General features: G+C 44.0%; 1 protein-coding gene across 3 annotated transcripts; it reads left to right on the forward strand.

The window, feature by feature from the left end:
• The first annotated feature begins 2,962 nt into the window (after positions 1–2,962).
• COMMD7 (COMM domain containing 7) lies at positions 2,963–23,123 on the forward strand. 3 transcript variants are annotated; one of them, XM_069495627.1, is made up of 9 exons: positions 2,963–3,117; positions 12,405–12,458; positions 12,558–12,660; positions 19,651–19,707; positions 19,791–19,828; positions 20,290–20,380; positions 20,696–20,745; positions 21,145–21,193; positions 21,756–23,123. In XM_069495627.1, exons 1-9 carry the CDS (start codon positions 3,034–3,036, stop codon positions 21,830–21,832), a joined length of 603 nt encoding a protein of 200 aa, XP_069351728.1. In that variant the 5' UTR covers positions 2,963–3,033; the 3' UTR covers positions 21,833–23,123. The 3 variants fall into 3 exon arrangements, with proteins under 3 accessions (XP_069351728.1, XP_069351730.1, XP_069351731.1); XM_069495629.1 differs by having other exon boundaries at positions 12,408–12,458; XM_069495630.1 differs by lacking the exon at positions 2,963–3,117 and adding an exon at positions 11,620–11,731 and having other exon boundaries at positions 12,408–12,458.
• The last annotated feature ends 516 nt before the right edge of the window (positions 23,124–23,639 follow it).

Here is a 23,639-nt window from a genome sequence, read left to right on the forward strand (position 1 = left end):
GAAATCTACCTTATTGTTAAGGATAGTCACCCTGCTCTGCTCTCAAACTTTAGAACTTATTCCTTCCATCTAACTGTATGTTTGTATCTGTTAACCAGCCTCTCTTCATCCCCTCCCCCATGTCATATTTAGAACCCAGAAAGTCTGAACATAATATCTCTTGACCTTCCTAAAAATTTTTCTGACAGAAAATAATCAGATGTGGAAAAAGGATTGTGTACAGAAATGTTTATTGCCATATTCTTTTTATAAGATTGAAAAATTGAAATAACAACAAGCAGTTACTGAGCGCTTACTATGGGCCAGTAGCGGTGCTAAGTGCTTTGCAAGCATTGTCTCATTTCATCTTTTCCAGTAGGTTCTGTTATTGTCTCCATTCTATAAATGAAAAAAGAAATCGAAGCACTGAAAGATTAGGAATTTGCCCAAGACAACATAATTAGTAAGTGGGGGAGACAGATGTGTATACCAGAGCAATAACACAAAGTGATAAACATTAAAGCAGAAATGATGGCTCATTCTTGGGTTTTGGCACCAAAAAAAAAAAAAAAAAGAGGAAGAAGAAGAAGAAGTAATATGAGTGACAACAGGTAGATAATGCAAAGTATCATTATCACTATACATGGTGGGCATTTAGGTGGTTAAAATCAAGCCCTGCATATGGTGGTCACTTAAAAATGGTTGTAATTGGCTGGGCGTGGTGGCTCACGCCTGTAATCCTAGCACTCTGGGAGGCCAAGGCTGGTGGATTCTTTGAGCACAGGAGTTCAAGACCAGCCTGAGCAAGAGCGAGACCCTGTCTCTACTAAAAATAGAAAGAAATTATATGGACAACTAAAATATATATAGAAAAAATTAGGCGGGCTTGGTGGCACATGGCTGTAGTCATGCCTGTAGTCCCAGCTACTCGGGAGCCTGAGGCAGGAGGATCGCTTGAGCCCAGGAGTTTGAGGTTGCTGTGAGCTAGGCTGATGCCACAGCACTCTAGCCTGGGCAAGAGTGAGACTCTGTCTCAAAAAAAAAAAAAAAAAATTTATATTAAAAAAAGGTTGTTATTGTTTGTACTTCCAACTTTAATGTGCCCACAAATCACCTGGGGATTGTTAAAATGCGGATCCTGAATCAGCAGGTCTGGTAGGCCCAAGAGTCTGCATTTTTAACAAGCTCCAGCTGCTGTTTATGCTGCTGGTCCAAGGACCACACCGGGAGCATCAGGGATTACATAGCTTGGTGGAGTGGGGGAGTCCTGAATGTGTGAAAACAAAACAAGTCACAGAAACCCCAGTGACCTGCAATGTGGAAAAAGACTGGAAAACAAGATAGTGGCTGTGTTACTACAGTGTTGGGTGGCAGTTTCAAGTGAATATCTTTCCTTTTCAACATTTTCTGTCACACGGGCTAATTCAGTTCCACAAATACAGTATTTATTGAGTGACTCAGCATCAGTTACTGTGGGAGCAGAAATTAAAGAAATCCACTGGTTTTCTTAAGGATGTTTAAAAAAAGTCAAAAATTAAAAAAAAACCTTAAAACAGGTGCATTTTATTGTATGTAAGTTACATCTAAACAAAGTTGATTTAACACTTAAAGCTATTGATAAATATAATACCCCAGCAGGAATCTTTTTTAAAAGGTTAAAAATATTTTGGGCAGTGACTAGGGCCTCTGAGTTCAATCCCTGTCTGTAACCTGAAGGTTTACTCTCCTCCAGGCACTCCTGACTTGGACTGCCACGTGTATACGTTCTGGAAGCACCTTGTGCTTCTTGGCATCAGTTAATTTCACCCACAACATGTCTGCCTCCCTGGGTAAACTCTGACTTCTGAGAGGCCAGGAGCTGCGTTTGGTTTTGTCACCATGGGGTCCCCACCACCTATCATGGTATCTGCCCCAAAGTAGGCACTCAATATTTGTTGAATGAATGTATGTATGAAAATAATGACCAAAGGGGATGGGCTTGGCCTCTGGGTACAAGACATTTTGCTCATACCCTTCAATATCCTTTGCTCATACCCGGTGGGGGAGGCCAGCCAACCCTTCCCATTTACGTCCTTGCTCCCTCCCCCATTCCAGCACACACACACACACACATCCTGGAGTCTGGACTTAGGGCTTAGTGAAGCTCTTAGGGGTCAGTTCCCAGGCTCTGGGGAGCATGCCTCCATTTTCTCATCTGTCCAATGGCAATCAGGGTAATACTCACCTGGAGACGGCGGGGGTCCCTAGAAAGAGAGATCATGGGAGTTAAAATGTTTGAGGGGCTGATCATTCTCTCAATAACGTCCCCTCACCCACCTCACCATCGCCCTGCCCCGCACAGTCACAGCCCTTGCACTATTTTGAGTAACCTTCGGTGGGTCAGTTTCCTCCACTTCAGAGGTTCTCAAAGTGTGGTCCCTAGGAACTTGTGGGAAATGCAAATTCTCAGGCTCCACCCCAGGACTTTCTAATCAGATAGTCTGGGGGCGGGGCCCAGCAATGGGCATTATACTAGGTGATGTTGATGCCTGCCCAAGTTTGGGACTTAGTGCCCTGCTCTGCCCTCAGCCCTCCGAGGGCCACCCTGGCCTGCCTTGTTCCCTTCCGTGTCCCCAGTGTCTGGCATCTAAGGCGTGCAATAAATATTTGCCGAGTGCATAATAACAACGATGACAACAATGCTGGCAGCTAGCCATTGATTGAAGACCTCCTGCGTGCCAGGCTCTGCTCCAAACGGTTTTGAAGGATTAAGTCATTTAAGCAGCCACCCCAGGTATCGTTTTTACAGCTAGCGAAACAGGCTCAGAGAGGCCAAGCGCTGTGCCCAGGGGTCACCAGCGGGGGGCTGCGCTGCCCCTCAGCCCCCCACGAAGCCCAGCGGCCGCGCGTGTCCGCGGCCCGGCGAGGGCGCCCCCGGCCGGCGGGGGGGCGGGGCGGCTGTGGCGAAAGTGCGGCTGCGGACGCGCTGCCAGGCGAGCGGCGGGCTGCGGCGGCGGCTGAGGAAGTTGAGCCCGGCGGCGGCCGCGGCGGGACCGGCGGGGCCGGGCGGGCAGCATGGGCCGCCTGCACTGCACGCAGGACCCCGTGCCCGAGGCCGTGGGCGGCGACATGCAGCAGCTGAACCAGCTGGGCGCGCAGGTGAGCCGGGGCGCGGGACGCCGAGGCTGGGGTGAGGAGGGAGGCCGCGCGCGAGGCTGGGCCCAGGGGGTTCGCTGGGGTCGGCCGAGGGGCGTCTGAGGGCTGTGGGGACTTGGAGGGACTAGACCCAGGGGGCGTCTGGGGCACCACTGGGGCGTGTGGGCTGGGTCCGGGCGGGGGCTGAGGGGAGTTGGTGTCTGAGAAGAGTTTGGAGAGCCGAGGAATCTCAGGAGGCCTAAGGGGTTTGGGGGGGGCCCAGAGATGGGACTAGGGGACTTCGGGGGGGACCCAGGGACCGAGGAGAGCTTGCCGGGTCTTAGGAGAGGGGCTGCGGGGGGAGGTTCTGGCGAGGCGAAGGAGTTTGGGGGACTGAAGGAATGCACCGAGGGAGTCTGGGGAGCCGTGGAGTCCAAAGGGAGGCGTCCGGTGGGGAGGCCCAGGGCGCCTGGGGCACTGGGGAGAGTCCTAGCATCCTGGGGGCTGGCATGCGGGCGGCCAGTACGGGGGTCCGATGTGGGTGTTGGTATTAGCCAGGCCGGAGCCCAGGGTCTGGGGCAGGCTGCTGCTGACGCCGCCTCCCGGCTACGGGCAGTTCCTGAAGTCTCGGCGGGGAGAAACCGTACGCACCGCACAGCCGAGCCCCTCCCCCATGGCGGTGGCGGTGGCGGTGGCGGTGGCGGTGGCAGAGCCTTTTTCTCTCTACTCAGGCTGCAGGTGCCAGCGAAGTCAGCTTTGGAGCCTTCCTGCTCCTGTGCTGTTTGGAATGCCCCTTTCATACCACCAAGGCAGGAGAAATAAATAGGTTAAAATGACACTTAGCACCACCGTAAGCTGCCTGTATTTCCCCCGCTAAGTTGTAGCTTCCCGAGAGGTGGGCCCTCTCTCTTTCATCGCAGTATCCCCCACAACTCCCCACACGTGCAGTAGGCTTGTTTGTGGAATGAAAGCCAGACTTTAGTAATGGTGATTATAATGCTAGGCATGTTCTAAAGCTTGAGTTATCCAACAGAAATAAATTGTAAGCCACGTGGGTAACTTTATATTTTCTAGTAGCCACATTTAAAATTAAAAAAGAAAATGGAACACTTGAAGGTGCTGACTCGGGAAGGGGGGGGTGGGGAAGGGAGGGATTTATACCTACATGATGGGTGCAATGCGCACGACCTGGGGAACAGACACGCCTGGAGCTCTGACTTGGGGGGAAAGGCGGTACAGGAGCAACGTATGTAACCAGCAATTCTGTATCCCCCATAACAAGATGAAATAAAAAAAAAAAAAAGAAAGAAAAGAAAATGGGAAATTCATTGGCACATAGCGTCCTGTGTCATTTAATGAGGGGGATAGTCCGAGAACTGCATTGCTAGGTGATTTTTGTCATCGTGCAAGCATTGCAGAACGTACTCACACAAACCTGCTACACACCTGGGCTCTGTGGGATATCCTGTGGCTCCCAGGCTGCAAGCCTGTACAGCATGTTAACTGTATTGAACACTGTGGGCAGCTGTAACACAATGGTGAGTGTTTGTGTATCTAAACACAGAAAAGGCACAGTAAAAATACACTATAAAAGATACACCTATATAGGGTACTTACTATGAGTGGAACTGGCAGAAATGGAAGTTGTTCTGGGTGAATCAGTGAGTGAGTGTGAAAGGCCTACATAGGACATTGCTGTATACTACTGTAGACTTTATATGAAAACACTGCACACTTAGGCTACACTAAATTTATTTTAAAAAATATTTTTCTAGCCAGGTGCAGTGGTACATCCTATATTCCCAGTTACTTGGGAGGCTAAGGCAGGAGGATCACTTAAGCCTAGGAGTTAGAGACTACAGCGTACTCTGATTGTGCCTGTGAATACCCGCTGCACTCCAGCCTGGGCAACATGGTGAGACACCATCTCTAAAAAAAAAAAATTAAAAATGTTTTCCTTTCTTCAATAATAAATTAACCTTGGCTTACTGTAACTTTTTACTTCATAAACTTTTTAATTTTTTTAAAAATTTTTTGGCACTTTTCCAATAACATTTAGCTTAAAACACAAACATTGTACAATTGCACGAAACTACTTTCTTCTCTCTATTTTTATTTTTATTTTATTTTTTTATTGTTTTGAGACAGGGTTTCACTCTGTCGCCCTGGCTAGAGTGCAGTGGCATCATCATAGCTTACTGCAACCTCAAACTCCTGGCTCAAGAGCTCTTTCTGCCTCAGCCTCTCAAGTAGCTGGGACTACAGGCATCTGCCACCAAGCCCCAGTAATTTTTTTTTTGTTTCTATTTTTAGTACAGACAGAGTGCTAGGCTTACAAGTAGTCCCCCATCTCTATTTTTAATTTTTTTTTTTAACTTTTTAAATCTTTTTGTTAAAAACTAAGACAAACACATAAAAAGTATAGTATAGTAAATACATAAACTAGTAAGGTAGTTATTTATTACCGTTGTTAAATATTATGAACTGTACGTAATTGGTATTCCTATTTTTTTTTTTTTTTTTTTTTTTTTTTTTTTGAGACAGAGTCTTGCTCTGTTGCCCAGGCTAGAGTGTCATGGTGTCAGCCTAGCTCACAGCAACCTCAAACTCCTGGGCTTAAGCAATCCTTCTGCCTCAGCCTCCCGAGTAGCTGGGGCTACAGGCATGTGCCACCATGCCCGGCTAATTTTTTCTATATATTTTTAGTTGTCCAGTCAATTTCTTTCTATTTTTAGTAGAGGTGGTGTCTCCCTCTTGCTCAGGATGATCTTGAACTCCTGACCTCAAGCTATCCTCCTGGCTCATGCCTATAATCCTAGCACTCTGGGAGGCCAGGAGTTTGAGACCAGCCTGGGCAACATTACAAGACCCTGTCTCTACAAAAATAAAAAAATTAGGCATGATGGTGCATGCCTGTAGTCTTAGGATACTTGGGAGGCTGAGGTGGGAGGAACACTTGAGCCCAGGGGTTTGAGGCCGCAGTGAGCTATGATGACACCACTGTACTTAAGCCTAGGCAACAAAGCAAGACCCTGTCTCTAAAAAATAAAAATAATTTAAAATAACCATTTTTAGAATGAGAGAATAAATTCAGAAAAGTATAAAGAAGATAATGCCAGGTACAGTGGCACACACCTGTGATCCCAGCACTCTGAGAGGCTGAGTCAGGAGGATCCCTCGAGCCCAGGATTTCAAGACCAGCCTGAGCAACACAGTGAGACCTTCATCTCTACAAAAAATAGAAAAATTAGTTGGGTGTGGTGGCCCACATGCTTGTAGTCCCAGCTACTCAGGAGGATGAGGCAGGAGGATCCCCTGAACCCAGGGGTTTGAGGTTGCAGTGAGCTATGATGACACCACTGCACTCTAGCCTGGGTGACAAAGCAAGACCCTATGTCAAAAAAAAAAAAAAAAGAGGAACAAAACAAATGGTCCAATCCTCCCACCTAGCTATAAATGCAAGGAGCACACACAGTTAGAAAATTCAAACAGTATACAAAGGCATAAAAGGAAAATAAAATGTTCTTTTATTCCCAGAAATCATCATTTTCATAGTTTCTTGTGTATCTTTATAGAAAAAAAAAGTCTTCATCTCTCCAGCATAGACTTGGGTATCCTTCAAAAAAAAAATTTTTTTTTTTTTTTTTTTTTCCAGATAGTGTCTTGCTCGGTTGTCTGGCCTGGAGTGCCAGCGCACGTCAGCCTAGCTCAACAGCAACCTCAACTCCTGGGCTCAAGCAGTCCTCCTGCTTCAGCCTCCCTCGTAGCTGGGACTACAGGCACTGGCCACCATACCTAGTTAATTTTTTGTTTCTGTTTTTAGCTGTCCATCTAATTTCTTTCTATTTTTTTAGTAGAGACGGGGTCTCGCTCTTGCTCAGGCTGGTCTTCGAACTCCTGAGCTCGAGCAATCCTCCTGCCTCAGCCTTCCAGAGTGCTAGGATTACAGGCATGAACCACTGCACCCAGGCCGAAAATTTTTTATTATTTACTAATGTTATTCTTTGCAGAATAAAAGCAGAGAAGTAAAGAGTTGGCTTCCTCCCTGTCCCCCACCTTTTTTTTGAGACAGGGTCTTGCTCTGTTGTCCAGGCTGTAGCACAGAGGTGTCATAGCTCAACCTCCAACTCCTGGGCTCAATCATTCCACCTGCCTCAGCCTGCAGTTGGCACTACAGGCATGTACCACCATGCCTGGCTTTAAAATGGTTTTTTACAAAAAGGGAATCACTCTAATTATTTTTTTCTTCATCTTGCTTTTGTTTTTAAACTTAATGTATGATGTATATTTTCTGAATTCTGCACAAACAGATCTGCATTCTTTTTGATAGATATCTGCATAGTATATTCCTTGCAAGGGATCTACCACAATTTATTTAACCAGTTCCTTATTAATGGACGCTTAAATTGCTTTCAGTTTTTTGTTTTTATGAACAGGGCTTTCAAGGAGCAGCTTTATATAAGTGTGCCTGGAACATATCTGAATTAAAACATTTACTTTCGGGGGCTGGCGTGATGGCTCACGCCTGTCATCTTAGCAGTTTAGGAGGCTGAAGTGGGAGGATTGCTTGAACTCATGAGTTCAAGACCAGCCTGAGCAAGAGTGAGACCTCTTCTCCACAAAAAAAAAAGAAAGAAAGAAAAATTAGCTAGACGTGGTGGCATGGCCTGCCCAGCTACTCAGGAGGCTGAAGCAGGAGGATTGCTTGAGCCCGAGAGCTTGAGGTTGCAGTGAGCTGTGATGATGCCACTGTACTCTAGCCTGGGTGACAGCGTGTCTCAAAAAGTTTGGGTTTTTTTTTTTACTTTTTGGAACACATTTGAGGGTTATACTTCTGCAGTGGAATTACTAGGTGGGGCGTATGGTCATTTCATTATATTCGTATTGTGAAATTGCCCTCTAGAAAGATTGCCCCAGTGTATCGTCTCAAAAACCATGTGGGAGCCTATCTGTTTCCTTGTACTTTCACCAGTACTGGCATCCTAATCAAACTTTTGTGTTTGCAGATCTGATAAGTGAAAAGTGATATCTCCTTGTTTTACAGATTTGCATTTCTCTAGTCTAGAATGACCTCGAGGATTTCTTCATATGTTTGCTGGTGAGAATAGTTAAGATTTTAATATGCACGGATAGATAGTCATAGGTGGGTGAGCATTCCAGGGAGAGGCACCTATCCAGGTGGATTGGGAAAGTGTTTAGGGGAGATTTATTCAGCAAATGCTTACTGTGCACTTACAGTATTTAAGGTGCTGTGAGGATACAAAACCCTACAAAGAAGCAGCTTCTCTGCTAAGATGAGTTTGTGTTCCTTATCAGGGTTGGAAACTCTAGGTGCCCTCAGGCAAGGTTTCAAAAGGGAGCCTCTGATGTTGAGAATCTGGGTAGATCCAATCCCTTTCCTTTCCTTTCCTTTCTTTCTTTCTTTCTTTTTTTTTTTTTTTTTTTTTTTTTTTGAGTCCAGGGTCTCACTATGTTGCCCAGGCTGGCCTTGACCTGGACTCAAGTTATCCTCAGCCTCCCTGGTAGCTGGGATTATTGTTGGGAGTGTCATGGTATCTTGGGCAGAGCTTTGAAGGATAATGAGGATTTGGAAAGGTGGAGAGATAGGGATGGGGGGGCAGTAACAGCCAACAGATCAGATTAGCTTGAGGACTCTCTTGGTGGGGGGAGGAGAGAGACTGGATGAGGAAGTTAGCTTGGGTCTGAATGCTGGGCTGGCCGAGGCCTGGAAATGGAAAAGCAGCTGGAGGTCTTTTCAGCTGCCGGGTTTTTAGAAGGCCCTGGGTGGCATAGGAAGTACAGTTGGCCAGAGATCTGACAGTTCCACAGATTTGCAGGGAAAAAAAAATTAAGAAATAAAGGAAAACTCAGAAACCGTTTGGGGACACATTCTTAAGCCAGTCCTGACTGTTCCTGTTTTTACTATATAGTATCAGCAGTTATACAAGGATAATACCCAATATTTTACTGTAGAGAGACAACTCCTGGACCAACATTCATTAGAATGTTTCCAGAGATTATTTAGGAAGTTTTGAGAAAGCCTACACTTCTATGCCATTGGCTGGTGGGAGTGTAAATCCATGCAAATTCTTTGTAAGCCAATTTGGCAACATTATCTCAGAATTTAAAGTGCATATATCCTTTGACTTAGGATACATTTTACAAATTTATCTTACTGACATACTTGTATATATCACAAAGAAACGTGTGGGAGGATATTCCTTGCAACAATATTTCTAATAACAACAAAACACACACACACTAATGTTCATCACTAGGGAGCTAAATTATGCTCTCTATACAGTTGACTTGCACTTGTTAAAAGAACCAAATAGATTTATATCTGCTGACACCACTAATCTCTAAAATGTAATTGAGTGGAAAAAGTCAAGGTGCAGGGAATAGGTGCAGTATGATCTCATTTGCATTTTAAAAAATTAAATGAAAATGAAATGACCATAAGGGCACAGAAGGTGTTAGCAGTGACTACCTGTGGGGAGTGGGACCTGGGAGAGAGACATTTTATTTTATATTCCTTTGTACTGGTTGGATATTTTTAACACATTGACTGCCACACTAGAAAAAATTTTTTCCCTGGGGCCACGATGTTTTATTAAAACAAAACGATCCTTTCTAATTTGTTATTTTTTATTGTTTTCTGTGTGTGAGTTATACGCAATGCAAACCATGTTTTTAGAATTAAACTGTCAATTTTTTTTTTTTTTTTTTGAGACAGAGTCTCGCTTTGTTGCCCAGGCTACAGTGAGTGCCGTGGCATCAGCCTCGCTCACAGCAACCTCAAACTCCTGGGCTTAAGCGATCCTACTGCCTCAGCCTCCCGGGTAGCTGGGACTACAGGCATGCGCCACCATGCCCGGCTAATTTTTTCTACATATATTTTAGTTGGCCAGATAATTTCTTTCTATTTTTAGTAGAGACGGGGTCTCGCTGTTGCTCAGCCTGGTCTCGAACTCCTGACCTTGAGCGATCCACCTGCCTCGGCCTCCCAGAGTGCTAGGATTACAGGCATGAGCCACCGTGCCCGGCCTAAACTGTCAATATTAATTGTAACAATAAGAACATCAGCAAGTAAGATTTTTGTGAACCAACTGCAGGGTTTCACTGCATGTGCCCCAGGTTCAAAATTAACCTGAGTTAAATACAACTCACATGGCAGATGGCAGTAAATGTGTTAAAACCTTGCACATAATTACTTTTTTTTTTTTTTTTTTTTTTGAGACAGAGTCTCGATCTGTTGCCTGGGCTGGAGTGCAGTGGTGTCATCATAGCTCACTGCAACCTCAAACTCCTGGGCTCCAGCAATCCTCCTGCCTTGGCCTCCCACATAACTGTGACTACAGGCAAGTGCCACCGCACCTGGCTAATTTTTCTATGTTTTGTAGAGACTTTGTCTCGCTCTTGCTCAGGCTGGCCTCAAACTCCTGGGCTCCAGCAATCCTCCTACCTTGGCCTCCCAGAATGCTAGGATTATAGGCATGAGCCACCTCGCCCGGCCTACTTTTATATTTTCAAAAACTAGTTTTGTATTTTAAAATAGAATACATTTTAGAATAAAATAGTAAAGAGCTCTGGCAGATGTGTATATAGAGTTTAAGGTGTCATAGCAGAAGGGTTAAGTCCATTTAACATAGCCTATGATTTTTTTTTGATGTTGTATTATTCATAGAAAATAAGGACTCCTAAGGGGGGAAAAAAGTTGTATTGCTCCTGGAAGGTGGATCAACGGGTATAGTGACTCTAATTATGGCTATGGTAATTGCTACCATTTGTTTAGCTTCCAGCCTGGTACTGTGCTAGAGGCTTCACACATGCTACCTTTAATATTGTTCTGGAAGCAATGTATTATTGCCTTTGTTTTCTCTATGAGAACTCAGACACAGGGGCTAAGTGATTGCACAAGTTCACATTAGTGGTCAATGGCAGAACACTGATTCATCTGGGTCTTTTAAACTCTGGTGTCTTGATTTTTCCCACTATGCTGTACACACTGCCTGTTAGGAGGGAACATGAGTCTGCTTGAGCTGTCATAACCAAATACCAGCGACTTGGTGGGTTCAACAATAGACTTTTATTTCTCACAGTTCTGGAGGATAGAAGTCCAAGACCAAGTCCCAGCCAATTCAGTTACTGGTAGGGGCTCTCTTTCTGGCTTGTAGATGGCCACCTCCTCACTGTGTCTCACATGGTGGAGAGAAAGAACTCTGGTGTCTCTTCTTCTTATAAGGGCACCAGCCCCAAGGGGTTAGGGCCGCACTCTTGTGACCTCATTTAACCTTTTTCACCTAACAGGCCCTGTCTCCAAATACTGTCACATTGGGAGTTAAGGCTTCAACATATAAATTCAGGGACAATGCAAACATTCAGTCCCCAACCACACAGTACCAATAAAGAGAAAGGAAGATTAACACACACAAAACAATAAGAGACTGTTCTAAGATAGTGTATAAATGAAGTGGTAAAATTAAATATTTTTCTTTGCCAGGCACAGTGGCTCACGCTTGTAATCCTAGCACTCTGGGAGGCTGAAGCAGGAGGATTGCATGAGCTCAGGAGTTTGAGACCAGCCTGAGCCAAGAGGGAGACCCCGTCTCTACTAAAAATGGAAAAAATTCGTCGGGTGTGGTGGTCTGTGCCTATAGTCCCAGCTACTCGGGAGGCTGAGGCAGGAGAATCCCTTGAACCCAGGAGTTTGAGGCTGCAGTGAGCTGTGATGACACCACTGCACTCCATCTTGGGTGACAGAGCGAGACAGTGTCTCAAAAAAAAATTTTTTTTTTTTACTATATGTTTATGCAAGTAGCAAGATATTTATGGGGGACCTGGGAGTGGGGAGGACCAGAACACATGGTTAGGCAAAACAGAAGAAAATAAAAATCATCCACAGTCTCACCACACAGAAGTAACTTCTCTTAATGTTGTGGTGATTTCCTCTTTCAGACCTTTTTCCTCTCTGCGTGCATTTCTGTGTGTTTATGTGTGTGTGTGTCTGTGTGTGTGTTTATTCAGATCCTAGAGATGTATATGTGCACCTGCTTGCTTATGCTCACAATCTCACAGTGTGTATCTCCCAAGTATCCCAATAAGATATTTGTGTTTTTCAGACAATATAGTAACACAGATACATTGACACTGGTGGTGGGTATTGTGAACATTTGTAACTTTAAGATGGTCAAAACAGGTACCAACACCTGTCAGTTGTTATTCTCTCTCAAGCGTCTATAGTTGGATGAGATGTGGCACCCTGATGCAGGAGTAGAAATTTTACTGATACTGTGTTATTTTCTTGACAGCAGTTCTCAGCCCTGACAGAAGTGCTTTTCCACTTCCTAACTGAGCCGAAAGAGGTAAAGCATTTTGTGATGAGGAGGGTTCTTGAGCATGAGTCTGTGGTCCTGAGATGCTCACAAAGTGAAGGCCTGGCTTGTGTTGTTCCCTCTCTGCAGGTAGAAAGGTTTCTGGCTCAGCTCTCTGAATTTGCCGCCACCAATCAGATCAGTCTTGGCCCCCTCAGAAGCATTGTGAAAAGCCTCCTCCTGGTTCCAAATGGTGAGTAACCTCTCCTGGCATCTATGGCCAGAGATATTAACTTAAACGTGAATCATCAAAGCATGCTCAAGGCACTGAGCGGGAGCATTTTTTCAGTAATGAGCCAGACATGGGTGGGACTCACTGTCTGGGGAGGGAACCCGGAAAAGGCAGCAGAGTGTAATAGAGGTGTTCTGTGGAGCAGCAAAGTTCAGTCTGCATCCTGGGTTCAGTCCCCAAACTGTCCTCTTGTCCTCTCTACAATGAGTACAGAAATTGAGAGTAAGCATTCAGAAACTTTTATAGTAATTTGACAGTGTCTCTTGAATCTAATAATTTTTTTAAATGGGGCCTTTTTTATTATGGTAAAATATGCATAATATAAAATTTACCAGTTTAACCATTTGTGGCTTATATTTTGTACATCTTTTTTCATTTCATGTTTCTAGGAATTTTTGTTGTTGTTGTTTTTGAGACAAAGTCTTGCTCTCTTGCCCAGGCTAGAGTACAGTGGGATCATCATAACTCACAGCAACCTCAAACTCCTGCCTCCCGAGTAGCTGGGACTACAGCCATGCCTGGCTAATTTTTTTATTTTTTGTAGAGGCAGGGTCTTGCTACATTGCCCAGGAACTCCTGGGTTTAAGTGATCCTCTTTGGCCTCCCAAAGTGCTGAGATTATAGGTGTGAGCCACTGTGCCTGACCCGAATGTATTAATATCTTCTTTTAGTTAGCCTATTTCCTATTGCCGAGCATTTTAATTGTTCTCATTTTTCACCCTTGTGAATAATGCTGCAGTGAACATTCTTACAACCTCCTTATACTCACATGTGTGAGTATTTCTGTGGGTTGGGTACCCAAAGTGCAGAACCACAAGTCTTTATCCTCATTCTCCAGCCTACACCTCTGGGAATGGTTTGTCTGAGGACTGAGGCCCATTTTGTATGTGTCTGTCTGTCTAACAGATAGTTCCTCAAAGTCAGGGGCAGGTCTTGCTTTCATTCCTAAACCATGGGTACAAGCAAATGAATGACATAGGGCAGGTGATCAGTACATGTCGAGTGATTTGAACTGAATTTGGGAGATGCTGTGACCCTCCCAGAGGATGCTGAGTTAATATTTTTTGAGCAGGATTGATTATCAGTGTTTATATTAATAGCAGATCATTTTCTATAGACACAGAGAACACTGGGGAACTCATAGCATACCAGTCAAGAGATGGGCTTTGCAGGCTCACTCAGATTTGAGTCATATCACTCAATGTAGCTATTTGGCTGTGGACAGATCAGCCTTTTGGAGCCTCAGTTTTCTTATTTTAAAAATAGGGTAATAAGAGCTGCTTATGGTGGTGGTATTAGAAATAAATGAATTAATATATGTAAAGTACTTAATATGGTGCCGGTCAAACTGTAACCTTTAATTATTGATAGATCAACTAGCTTTCAGTCCTATGCCTCAGTATCAAATTAGGTGATAAAACTTTTCTTCACCTAATGCGGAGGATCTTAATTCATCTCTGGATTAGTTAATATCCCAGAGATTTTGAGGCCTAGAATTAAGCTCTGTGGTTTGCTGTACTTCTCCGTTTGCTCTCAACAATTTCTGTTGGTTTTACTCTTCTTTTTGTTCCCATGGCTGTCTGACTATGCTTTTTCTGCAGGGCTTTCCTGCTTAAATTCCCCTTTCTTCTAGAGTGTTTCCTAAGCATCTGAGATTGTAGCTTGGAAGTCTCTTGGCCCCTTCTTACCCCTTGGCCTCCTGTGTCTTGCTTTCCAGTCCCAAAGGCCGCCATCCTGGAACAGTTTCTTAGCCCTTCATGCCTGGTTATGGCAGTAATGTCTCCACCCCTGTTCTCCCATCCAGACTCCAGTTTGCCCTGGAGCACTCGCTGCAGCACAACTGGGCTCATGGTGCTCCTCTCACCTGTTTACTGTGCATAATGAAGTCTATAGGCCTTGGTTTGGCATTCTAGGCCTTTTCCAATCTAATCTGCAATATAATAGGCTGTGGGCCCTCATCCCCTTCCTCTTGTCTTACCCTGGTCCTGCCTGTGCAGCAAGACCTCATTGTAGAAGTGCAGCTTATTAGAGCTGAAGGGGTCTCAAGAACCCACTAGATCAGTCTTCCCCAAATTGGTGCATCCATCAATAAAAAGTGGTCAAAGTCAGAAAATACTGTCCCCACATCCCCATCCTTAGAAATTTGGAGATTCACATACACATTGACATTATCTCAGGCTCTGAAAAGTCCTGCAGTAAAGAAAACTGCTTAACTAGCGTCTGTGAAACATAGTTAGCCATGGAACCCCTCCTTTGTTTCTTTTTTCTTTCTTTCTTTCTTTCTTTTTTTTTGGGGGGGGGCAGGGGGAGGTGCAAGTAAAAGCTTTGTGAAGTACTGATTTTTTTTTGTCTCTTTTTAAAATGTTTTTATTTTACTATTTAGCATGTGATTCTTAAAACCAACTCAACAATTATCAACCCATGGCCAAATCATTGCATCTGTACCCCACCTGTGTCTCCTCACTGGATTATCTTAGGGCACATTTCAGACATATCGTTTCATTCCTAAATACCTAGTTCTCGATCTCTAAAAGATAGAGGATATTTCCCCTTATCAAACTATAATGCTTTTATCATATCTACAAGGAAAATATGCAATCATGTTCAGATTTCCCCATTATCTCATGAATTTCGTTTGTTTGCAGTTGGTTGTTCCCATCAGGGTCTAGATAGGTCCAGCATTCGGTTACCTGATGGTCATCCTCTGCTTGCTTGCTTAATCACTGTGGCTGCTAAACAGCTCTGAGACCTAACGGTACCTGAGAGCTAATAGTACCTCATCCTTTGTTATAAGAGTCGAGGAAGATAATAAATGTAAAGTGCTCGCTTCACTGTAAAGTGCTCGCTTCACTGTGAGTGGTAGCCGCACTGCTGCTAGTGTTATGATTGCCATCATCATTATGCGATACCTCCTAGACAAGATTACAGATAACTTGGCAGCAGGGCTACTGCTTAAGCCTGTTTTTATTTTAATGCTTAACAAGATATCTGGTCCTTGTGGCTAATCAGTAACTGGGTCTTGGGGTTTTTTGATGGTTTTTTTTTTTTTCTTTTTGTGTGTTAATGAAAAGGTGGTAACTCCCCTTTCCCACTCCCCAAGGAGTTCTTTCTGACTGGACAGAAAAGGAATAATCAGCATTGAGCAGTAGTCACAAATGGTATTTAATCAGATGTTCAGCTATGTCCCCCAAGGACTGCCAGCTTTACCAGCACTGTTGCTTTTCTCAATGGCACTTGTCACCTTATAGTACTCTGTATGGCTTGCTTATGTGTTACATTATTGCATAGTCTTTCTTCTCCCAGTAGAACATAAACCTCACAAGGGCAGAGCTTATTGTCTGTTCGGTTCATTGATGTTTCGCAGCACCTCGTATGGTCCTGGCATGTGGGAGGTGCTCCATAAATAAGTGCATAGTGACTGTGACCTCTGTTCCCGTGAGCCTCACGGATGGACTCAGCCGGTCAGCCTTCAGGGTCTGCACTGACAGGATAGATGTGGCTCACCATCCTTGCCCCTCTGCTTCCTCCCCCAGGCGTCTTCACCAAGGCCTGGTTCCTTTCCTTGGGCTTCCCTTCTTACACTGAATAAGCTTACATAGATTTTTGGCTAGAAGAACAATGTTTGCTGATTTTCCAACTGTCTTGGCAAACCCTCACCCTCACTGCTGTCTCTGTTTGTCCCCCATACTCTCTGACAGCTGAGGCATCTGTTCTGGTGAGAAGTGATGCCCAAGGACTTTTAAAACCACCCCAGATGGTTATCTGTGTTTAAAGAAGGACATTCTTAAATTTTCCCAAGTAACATGTTGTGGTAACTCCAGCCCTTAGAGTTTATACAGTTTTCTTTCTGTCTGACATAGGGTCAAAGGCTGCAGATCTGTCTTGTGGCTGGCGTTTGCTTAGTTCAAAGAAATCACCATAGAAAAAAGCGGAAAAATAAGTTAAGAGCTTGAGGCCTAGCATGATGCAAATATATTTTTTAAGGCTGGGTCTTGCCCACCCAGGGTAATTCAGGATGAAGAGCTTGCTCTTTGTATCCCTGCAGCTTGGTAGCCTTCGCTGTCAGTAACTGTCAAGGCATTGCCTGGTCCTGCTTCACCAAGATAGCCTATCAGAGTGACCTGGAGTAGAAAGAAGTTGGGCTGGTGCCTCTCTGGCCTATAAGCAGCTTGTCTGCCACTTGCTGGCTATTATAGCCCCGGTTAATTCACTTAACGTTTTTTTGTTTTTTGTTTTTAAGTAACATTTATTTTTTTAATTATGGAAAAGTATAAGAAAAGAAACAAAAATAGCCCACCATTCTACCACCTTTGCATTAAAAAAAAAAAGAGAGAGAGAAACAAAAAAAACTCTCTATATGCACATGGTTAGAAAATTTTAAAGTGGCAAAAAGAAAGAAAGGAGAAAGTCCTACTCAATCCCTTTCCCCAAAGATATGCATTCTTAATTTTGTTGTGCATACGTTCAGAAAAAAATGTGTTTTGAGCTGGGCGTGGTGGCTCACACCCATAGTCCTAGCTGCTCAGGAGGCTGAGGTGCTAGGATTGTTCGCTGAGCCCATGAGTTCAAGGATGCAGTGAGCTGTGATTGTGCCACTGCACTCCAGCCCTGGGTGACAGAGCAACAAGCTGTCTCTGAAAGAAAAAAGAAAAAATGTGTTTTGCAACTGCCAGCTCAGCTATGAGATAAGGATATAATTAGAGACATAAATGAGGATATATTATAAACCTTTTTACTTACACAAAAGGAATCATATTATGCAGACTGTTCTGTACCTTTTCTTTTTTCATTGTATTTTGCAAATTGGCACATCAACAGCTATCTTTTTAAGGGCTGCATAGTATTCCATTGTGTGGATTCTTCCATTCAGCATGTTTTTATTGAGTGCCAACCAATAAATAGTGCCAGATACTTTCCTAAGAGCTTAGGACACAGCAGGGGGCAAAATGAGCCAAGTCCTTATTCTTACCAAACCAATGTTTTGCCGGGAAAATTGATAATAAATATAGAACATAAAGCTGAGTAGTTATAAAAGCAATGTAGAAAAGCACAGCACTACAAGGGTGTGAGTGAGGGGTGTTGGCAATTTAGGTAGAATGGTCAGGGATGCTTTCCAAGGGGTGAGAGACAGGTGGCGGCCCAAATGCAACCCGGGAATGAGCTGTGTGCATGTCCCAGGAGTGTTCGCTGGGAACTGCAAGGGCAAATGCCCAGAGGCTGGGACCTGCCGGGCATATTATAGGAATAGCAGAGTAAGCAACAGAGAGAGCTTAGGGGTTCTAGAGGATGCCAGATCATGCAGGGTAATGTAAGGGTTTTACTGTGAGTGAAACAGGAAATATCAGAAGGTTTTAAGCAGAGGAGACACATGGTCTGATTTGATTTTTAAAATCACCGTGGCTATTCATGACTTTTCATCCCTACTACCTATGTTGCTAAAGAGCTTCCCCTGTATATCTCAGTGTGTTTTGGGGGGCATATCTGTTGACTGAATTCTTGGCAGTACAACTTCTGACTATATGCATTTGCCAAATTTTCTCCCCCTAAAAGTTTAATCTTTTCTGATCTTCAGTTTCCCGGTGAATTAAAGGTTACAATGATAAACCCCACTTCACAGAGTTTTGGGATCATAAAATAAAATACTGGATTTGAATTGGATATAAACTAAGGAACCGTACACATGGTAGTTATGAGTTAATTGGATTGGCTAGGAAGTAGCCTCCTTCTTGGAGGGCCTTTACGGCCAAGGTTTCCTGGGGTCTTGCCTTTTTTTATTTTCCTGTGGCTTCCTCGCTCAGTCTGATTTTGGAGATAAAAGATTTCCTCCCTTTGTTTACATGGTTGATTTTACTGGGTACAACAGCTTTTAGGGTTGTTTTTCTAGAGTGAGGTGGGGGTGGGGTTTAGGGTATAGGTTTAGGGCCTTCCCTTGGTGGTGGATGTCTTCTCATTCTTTAATTAGTCATTTTCTGGCAGACTAAGAAGTGGAAATTTTTAAAGTGGTTGCCAAATTGTGACTCTAGGCTGTAGCCTGCAGGTTAAACATTGAGAAGCCAGGCTTTATCAGGAATTGGAGCCCAGCAGAACAAAGTGGCCCCACAGGGAAGTGTTCCTAGGGCTTCTGAGAGAAAGTTTTGACAGCCTCTCTGGAAAGTGACTTGTGAGTTGTAGAGGCCAAACTGTTTAGTCCATCTTTTTTTTTTTTTTTTTTTTTTTTGAGACAGGCTAGAGTACAGTGGCGTCATCATAGCTCACTGCAACCTCAAACTGCTGGGCTCAAGCGATCCTCCTGATTCGACCTCCCAGGGTGCTAGGATTACAGGCATGAGCCACCATGCCCGGCCCTGTTACACCATCTTGGTGTACTGCATGGAAGCTGATTTCCTAGGACAGCACCACCCAGTAGTACTTTCTCTGTGGACAGAAGTGGCCTAGAATCTGCACTGTCCAATGGAGTGGTCCGTGGCCCTATGTGGGTATTGAGCACTTGAAATAGCTAGTGTGACTGAGGAGGGGAATTTTAAATTTTATTTAATTTTAATTAAAATTGAAATAACCACATGTGACTAGTGGCCACACATTGCATGGTGCAGCCCTAGGCTGTTGCCCCTTCTGCCCAACCTGGCAGTTGAGCTCCCCTGCCTCTTTGCTCCAGGGATCTGCAGCCTTCCTCAGTCCTCAGACCACTTACCCCATCCCCAAATCCATGAAGTCTTTTCTGTTGTCTCTAACGTCTTTCACACTTGCTGGGATGTGTTGTACCCTAAACAAAAGGTGCTGTCTTTCTCAGTCTTTTCAGATGCTGCTTCTCCCCCAGCTGGCTGGAGACTTCATGGAGTCTTTGGGTCTTCCTTTTGTCCTCTATGTCACATGGGTTGCACCCATTAAATACTTATTGCTGACTAATTCAGTGATTTGCCCTTTTTAACCAATTTCTCCCTTGCTTCCCAGGTGCACTGAAGAAGAATCTTACAGCTGAGCAGGTCCAGGCTGATTTTATAACTCTGGGTAGGTCATTGCCCAAGGTTGCTCATGGTGACTGGTCTTTGTGGCTTTTTACTAGGTTAATGTCTCCTTTTGTTCTTTTACAGGTCTTAGTGAGGAAAAAGCCACTTACTTTTCTGAAAAGGTATAATTCTTCTTAATCAAGGTTAATTATGATCCCTTGCTTTTATTTTGTGAAGTGAAAAAAATGGGAAATGCCGACTAAGGCTCAACCATCCATCATAGGCGTCATTTCCTCAGCTTAAGGTTTTTATTTGGCTTCACGTGAATGACATACAAAGAGCGTTTAACCAGCACTATTCAGTGTATTGCTGATGTTTTTCTCTGATTTAACTGGAATATAAAAATCATACAGTTTTTGTTCCAACATAGATTAAATCTTGGAATGAAAGAAAACATTTACATTGTCATCTGCTGCTCCATACTCTCCCCGTCCCTAGATATGTGCGTGTGGGCTGAGCCCTTGGTTCTGCATTCTTGCCACTGACTGTATAAACACTAACCATGGTTATGTTTGGGGCAGAACAAACGGGGAGGGGGAGAATTTTCCCATTGTTATGACTTTGCCTTTTGCTTTTGTTCCAGTGGAAGCAGAATGCCCCCACCCTTGCCCAATGGGCCATAGGTCAGACTTTGATGATTAACCAGCTCATAGATATGGAGTGGAAATTTGGAGGTAACTAGGCAGAGCCAGTCCCGGGTCCTTTGGGTGATGTGGGATGGGTTGCAGAGGCTTTTACCCTGTCTAGCCTCCCTGGGGAGGATGTGTTCACAGTCCTCAGGCACTGCTGGGCCAGCAGCTGCCCTCCTGGTTGTTGTCCACTTTCAGCAGCTGCTTCCAGCTGTGGCTCACTAGGTTGACTTCTTGAAGAGCACACTGTGCTGCCCTCATACTCACCCCCACACGGCTTCTGCTGGGCACCTTGCAAAATTGGGTCTTCAGGGTAAGTCCTCAACCAGCCACTTGTTATTTTTCTCTTTTGTGTCACAGTGACATCTGGGAGCAGCGAATTGGAAAAAGTGGGAAGTATATTTTTACAAGTAAGTCTTCTCCTGATCCTTGAAAATGGGTAGATTTTTGACTTGGTTAAAAATTGTTAAATTGACATTGGGTTTCTTTAAACATCCATTGAAATGGATGTTTTTAGTGAAGTGCCTTGTGTATCTCAGAGCAATGTGGTCAGCCAAGGGCGTGGTCACTGACATGCCTACTTTCAGATTAATAGATTCTAATATTGTTCATTAAAGTTTGAATGTTCCTGTAATCATGGGAATTATCAGAATTTTTGGTGATGGATGATCCAGCTTGCTCCTATATTAACTCTCAAGTTAGATGCTGAATGCTTTGACATTTAATTAGGTGAAAGGGTTTTAAGAATTTCTTTGCCCAAGTGTCATCATTTTAATTTGAATTTTTTATTTCTTTTTCTTTTTAATCAGTTAAAGTTGGTGGTTAAGAAAGGAAATCAAACTGAAAATTTATATATAGGTGAGTCTGAATTCCCATTTAAACCTTTTCACTGTTTCCATGTTCTCTTCAGTCAGTGGGCTTGTGAAGCTCACCACAAATCATCTCCTCCCGGGAAACAGTCATTAGCAAGCCGTGGAGTAGCCATTCCACTGCCTTTCCTCTAGTAATAGATGGTACAAGGAACATTATTAATAAGCCATTGGCAGGCTGGGGACTCCACAGTTGAGCCTTATTCAAAAAGGGAAGGGGGAAGGAATGGCTGGGATTGAAGAAGAAGATTGAAGAGCAAGAAGGTCTTCCTGTAGAAGTCACATTGAACACCCTGAATAATGCCCTTTCTTTTCTTGGTGCTGTGGAGTTATGCCATTTTAACACCACCCCCGTGTTTTCTTCCTATGGAGCTGAGAGCCTTCTGTGTTCAAAGGCTCTCAATTCTTTATTCTGATCGATTACCCGTGAAGAGCTGCTTAGATGTACTCAGCCAAAAAGAAAAAAAAAAATCTCTGGGTTGAAATTAATTTTCTTGGATGATTCTGTGGAGTTGGAAACATTTCCCTGAAGCTGAATTTTCTCTCCCCAGAATTAACCTTGCCTCAGTTCTACAGCTTCCTGCACGAGATGGAGCGAGTCAGAACCAGCATGGAGTGTTTCAGCTGATTTCTGTCCCCTGCATCTCCCCCAGACCCTCTTCCCCACCCTCCTCCCTTCCCTGGGTGACTGCTCTGAGAGGCACCTCACTCACAGGCCTCTGGAGCCCAGGTACAAAGGGTTTCTGAAAAACAATAGGATTAAGTATTTAAAGGGCCCTACACAGTTACCCTATAAGCTCTTTATTAAGTCAACCGCTGCCACCTACCTGTCTTCTAGGACATGTTTTAGATATTCTGACAGGCTATTGCATCTCAGATTCAAGGAGAAAATAAGTTGTCGCCTCCCCATCAAAGTTCCAGAGTAAACAAACGGTGCCATCGCTCAAGATAACCTACTGGTCACCCTCCCCCCTAAAAAGCAAGAGCTTGTTTATGGCTGAGGAAGAGGCGGTTGTATGAATGACAAGGATTCCCACACAGCTAGATTTGTGCCCATGGTGCACTGCCAGTCAGTTTGTCATGAGGCACCTGTGTGTAAATACATGATTGTTTTTCTCTGAAAAGAACTAAGGCCAAATTCTGTCCCCACTTCTGGTTTTGCCCTGATGTGTTGTAATGAGGCAGGCCTTTTTGAGGCGGTTTTAGTTTGTTTGGGTTCAAGCTGACCAGCTCTGTTGGTTAGATGATGAATAAAAAAGATTCTGAAGAAAAGGTCTGAATCCAGTTGTCTTTCTGGATTAAAGAGTCATGTGCCTTGCAGAAAGCTAGTGCACTTATCTTCAAAAATTGTCTTCCTGGTTTTGGTGAAGGCCCTGGGTCTACAGTGACGTTAGCTGTGGTCCAAAGTTGGAATTTGTGAGAGCAGTTCAGGGGAAACTCGGGTTAAAAGCATCAGGAAAAAGCATCACATATGAATACTTTGTGTTTAGATGGCTTTAGCCCCCAGCCCAGCATGTGGCTTCTCCTCCTCCTCCTCCTCCCTCTCCCCTCCTCCTCAGAAGTTTTATGAAGTTTTGAATAGCTAATACATGCCCAGGATTCAAAAGATACAGTGGAAAGTAATTCCCCTCCCCGCCGCTATCTCCCAGTTCCCTAGTTCTCCCCAGAGGCAACTGTGTTATGTTATTAGTTTATTCTGTGTTCTGGAGATATTTCCTGCATTTGCAAATATATATATGCATATGGTTTGACTTTTCTTCCCACACAAATGGTAGCGTACTGTACACACCATCCCGTACCTTGCTTCTTTCCGCTTAACTGATACGGAAATCCTTCCACACCAGAACACAGAGAGCTGCCTCATTCTTGGTAACAAATGCACTGCATTTCTTCAGATGGATGATTTCTTGAACTGATTTCCCGCTGATGGGGTTTAAGTTGCTTCCATTCTTTTTCTCCTATAAAGGGTGCTACAACTGAATATCCTTGTATACCTGTCATTTTTGCATATATGGAAGTGTATTTATAAGGTAACTAGATGGATATGGAATTGCTTAGTCATAGAGGATGTGCATTTACCAAAGTGTATAAAGCAAAAAGGTCCCTTCTATTCTATCCTGTCTCCCATTTACAGTTTCTCTCGTCTGCTACTAGTTTCTTAGGTATCCTTACAGACGGTTTTCCCCACACATATGAAGAACAGGAATTTTTATTTTATTTTTTACCCTTTTTTTGTTTACGCAGATGATTGTACACTATACACACTTTTCTTGATATATGTTGGAGACGTTTCCGTATCAGTACATAAAGAGTCTGCATCCTTCTGTAATATGAGCTGTAAAATGCAGCATATTGTGGTGTGTGGATGGATCATAACCAGCATTTGCAATTTTAATAAATGGTGCCAGTGTTAATCAGGGTTCTCCAGAGAACAG

Source organism: Eulemur rufifrons, chromosome 20 (assembly GCF_041146395.1).
Source record: "Eulemur rufifrons isolate Redbay chromosome 20, OSU_ERuf_1, whole genome shotgun sequence".
NCBI lineage: Eukaryota > Metazoa > Chordata > Mammalia > Primates > Lemuridae > Eulemur > Eulemur rufifrons.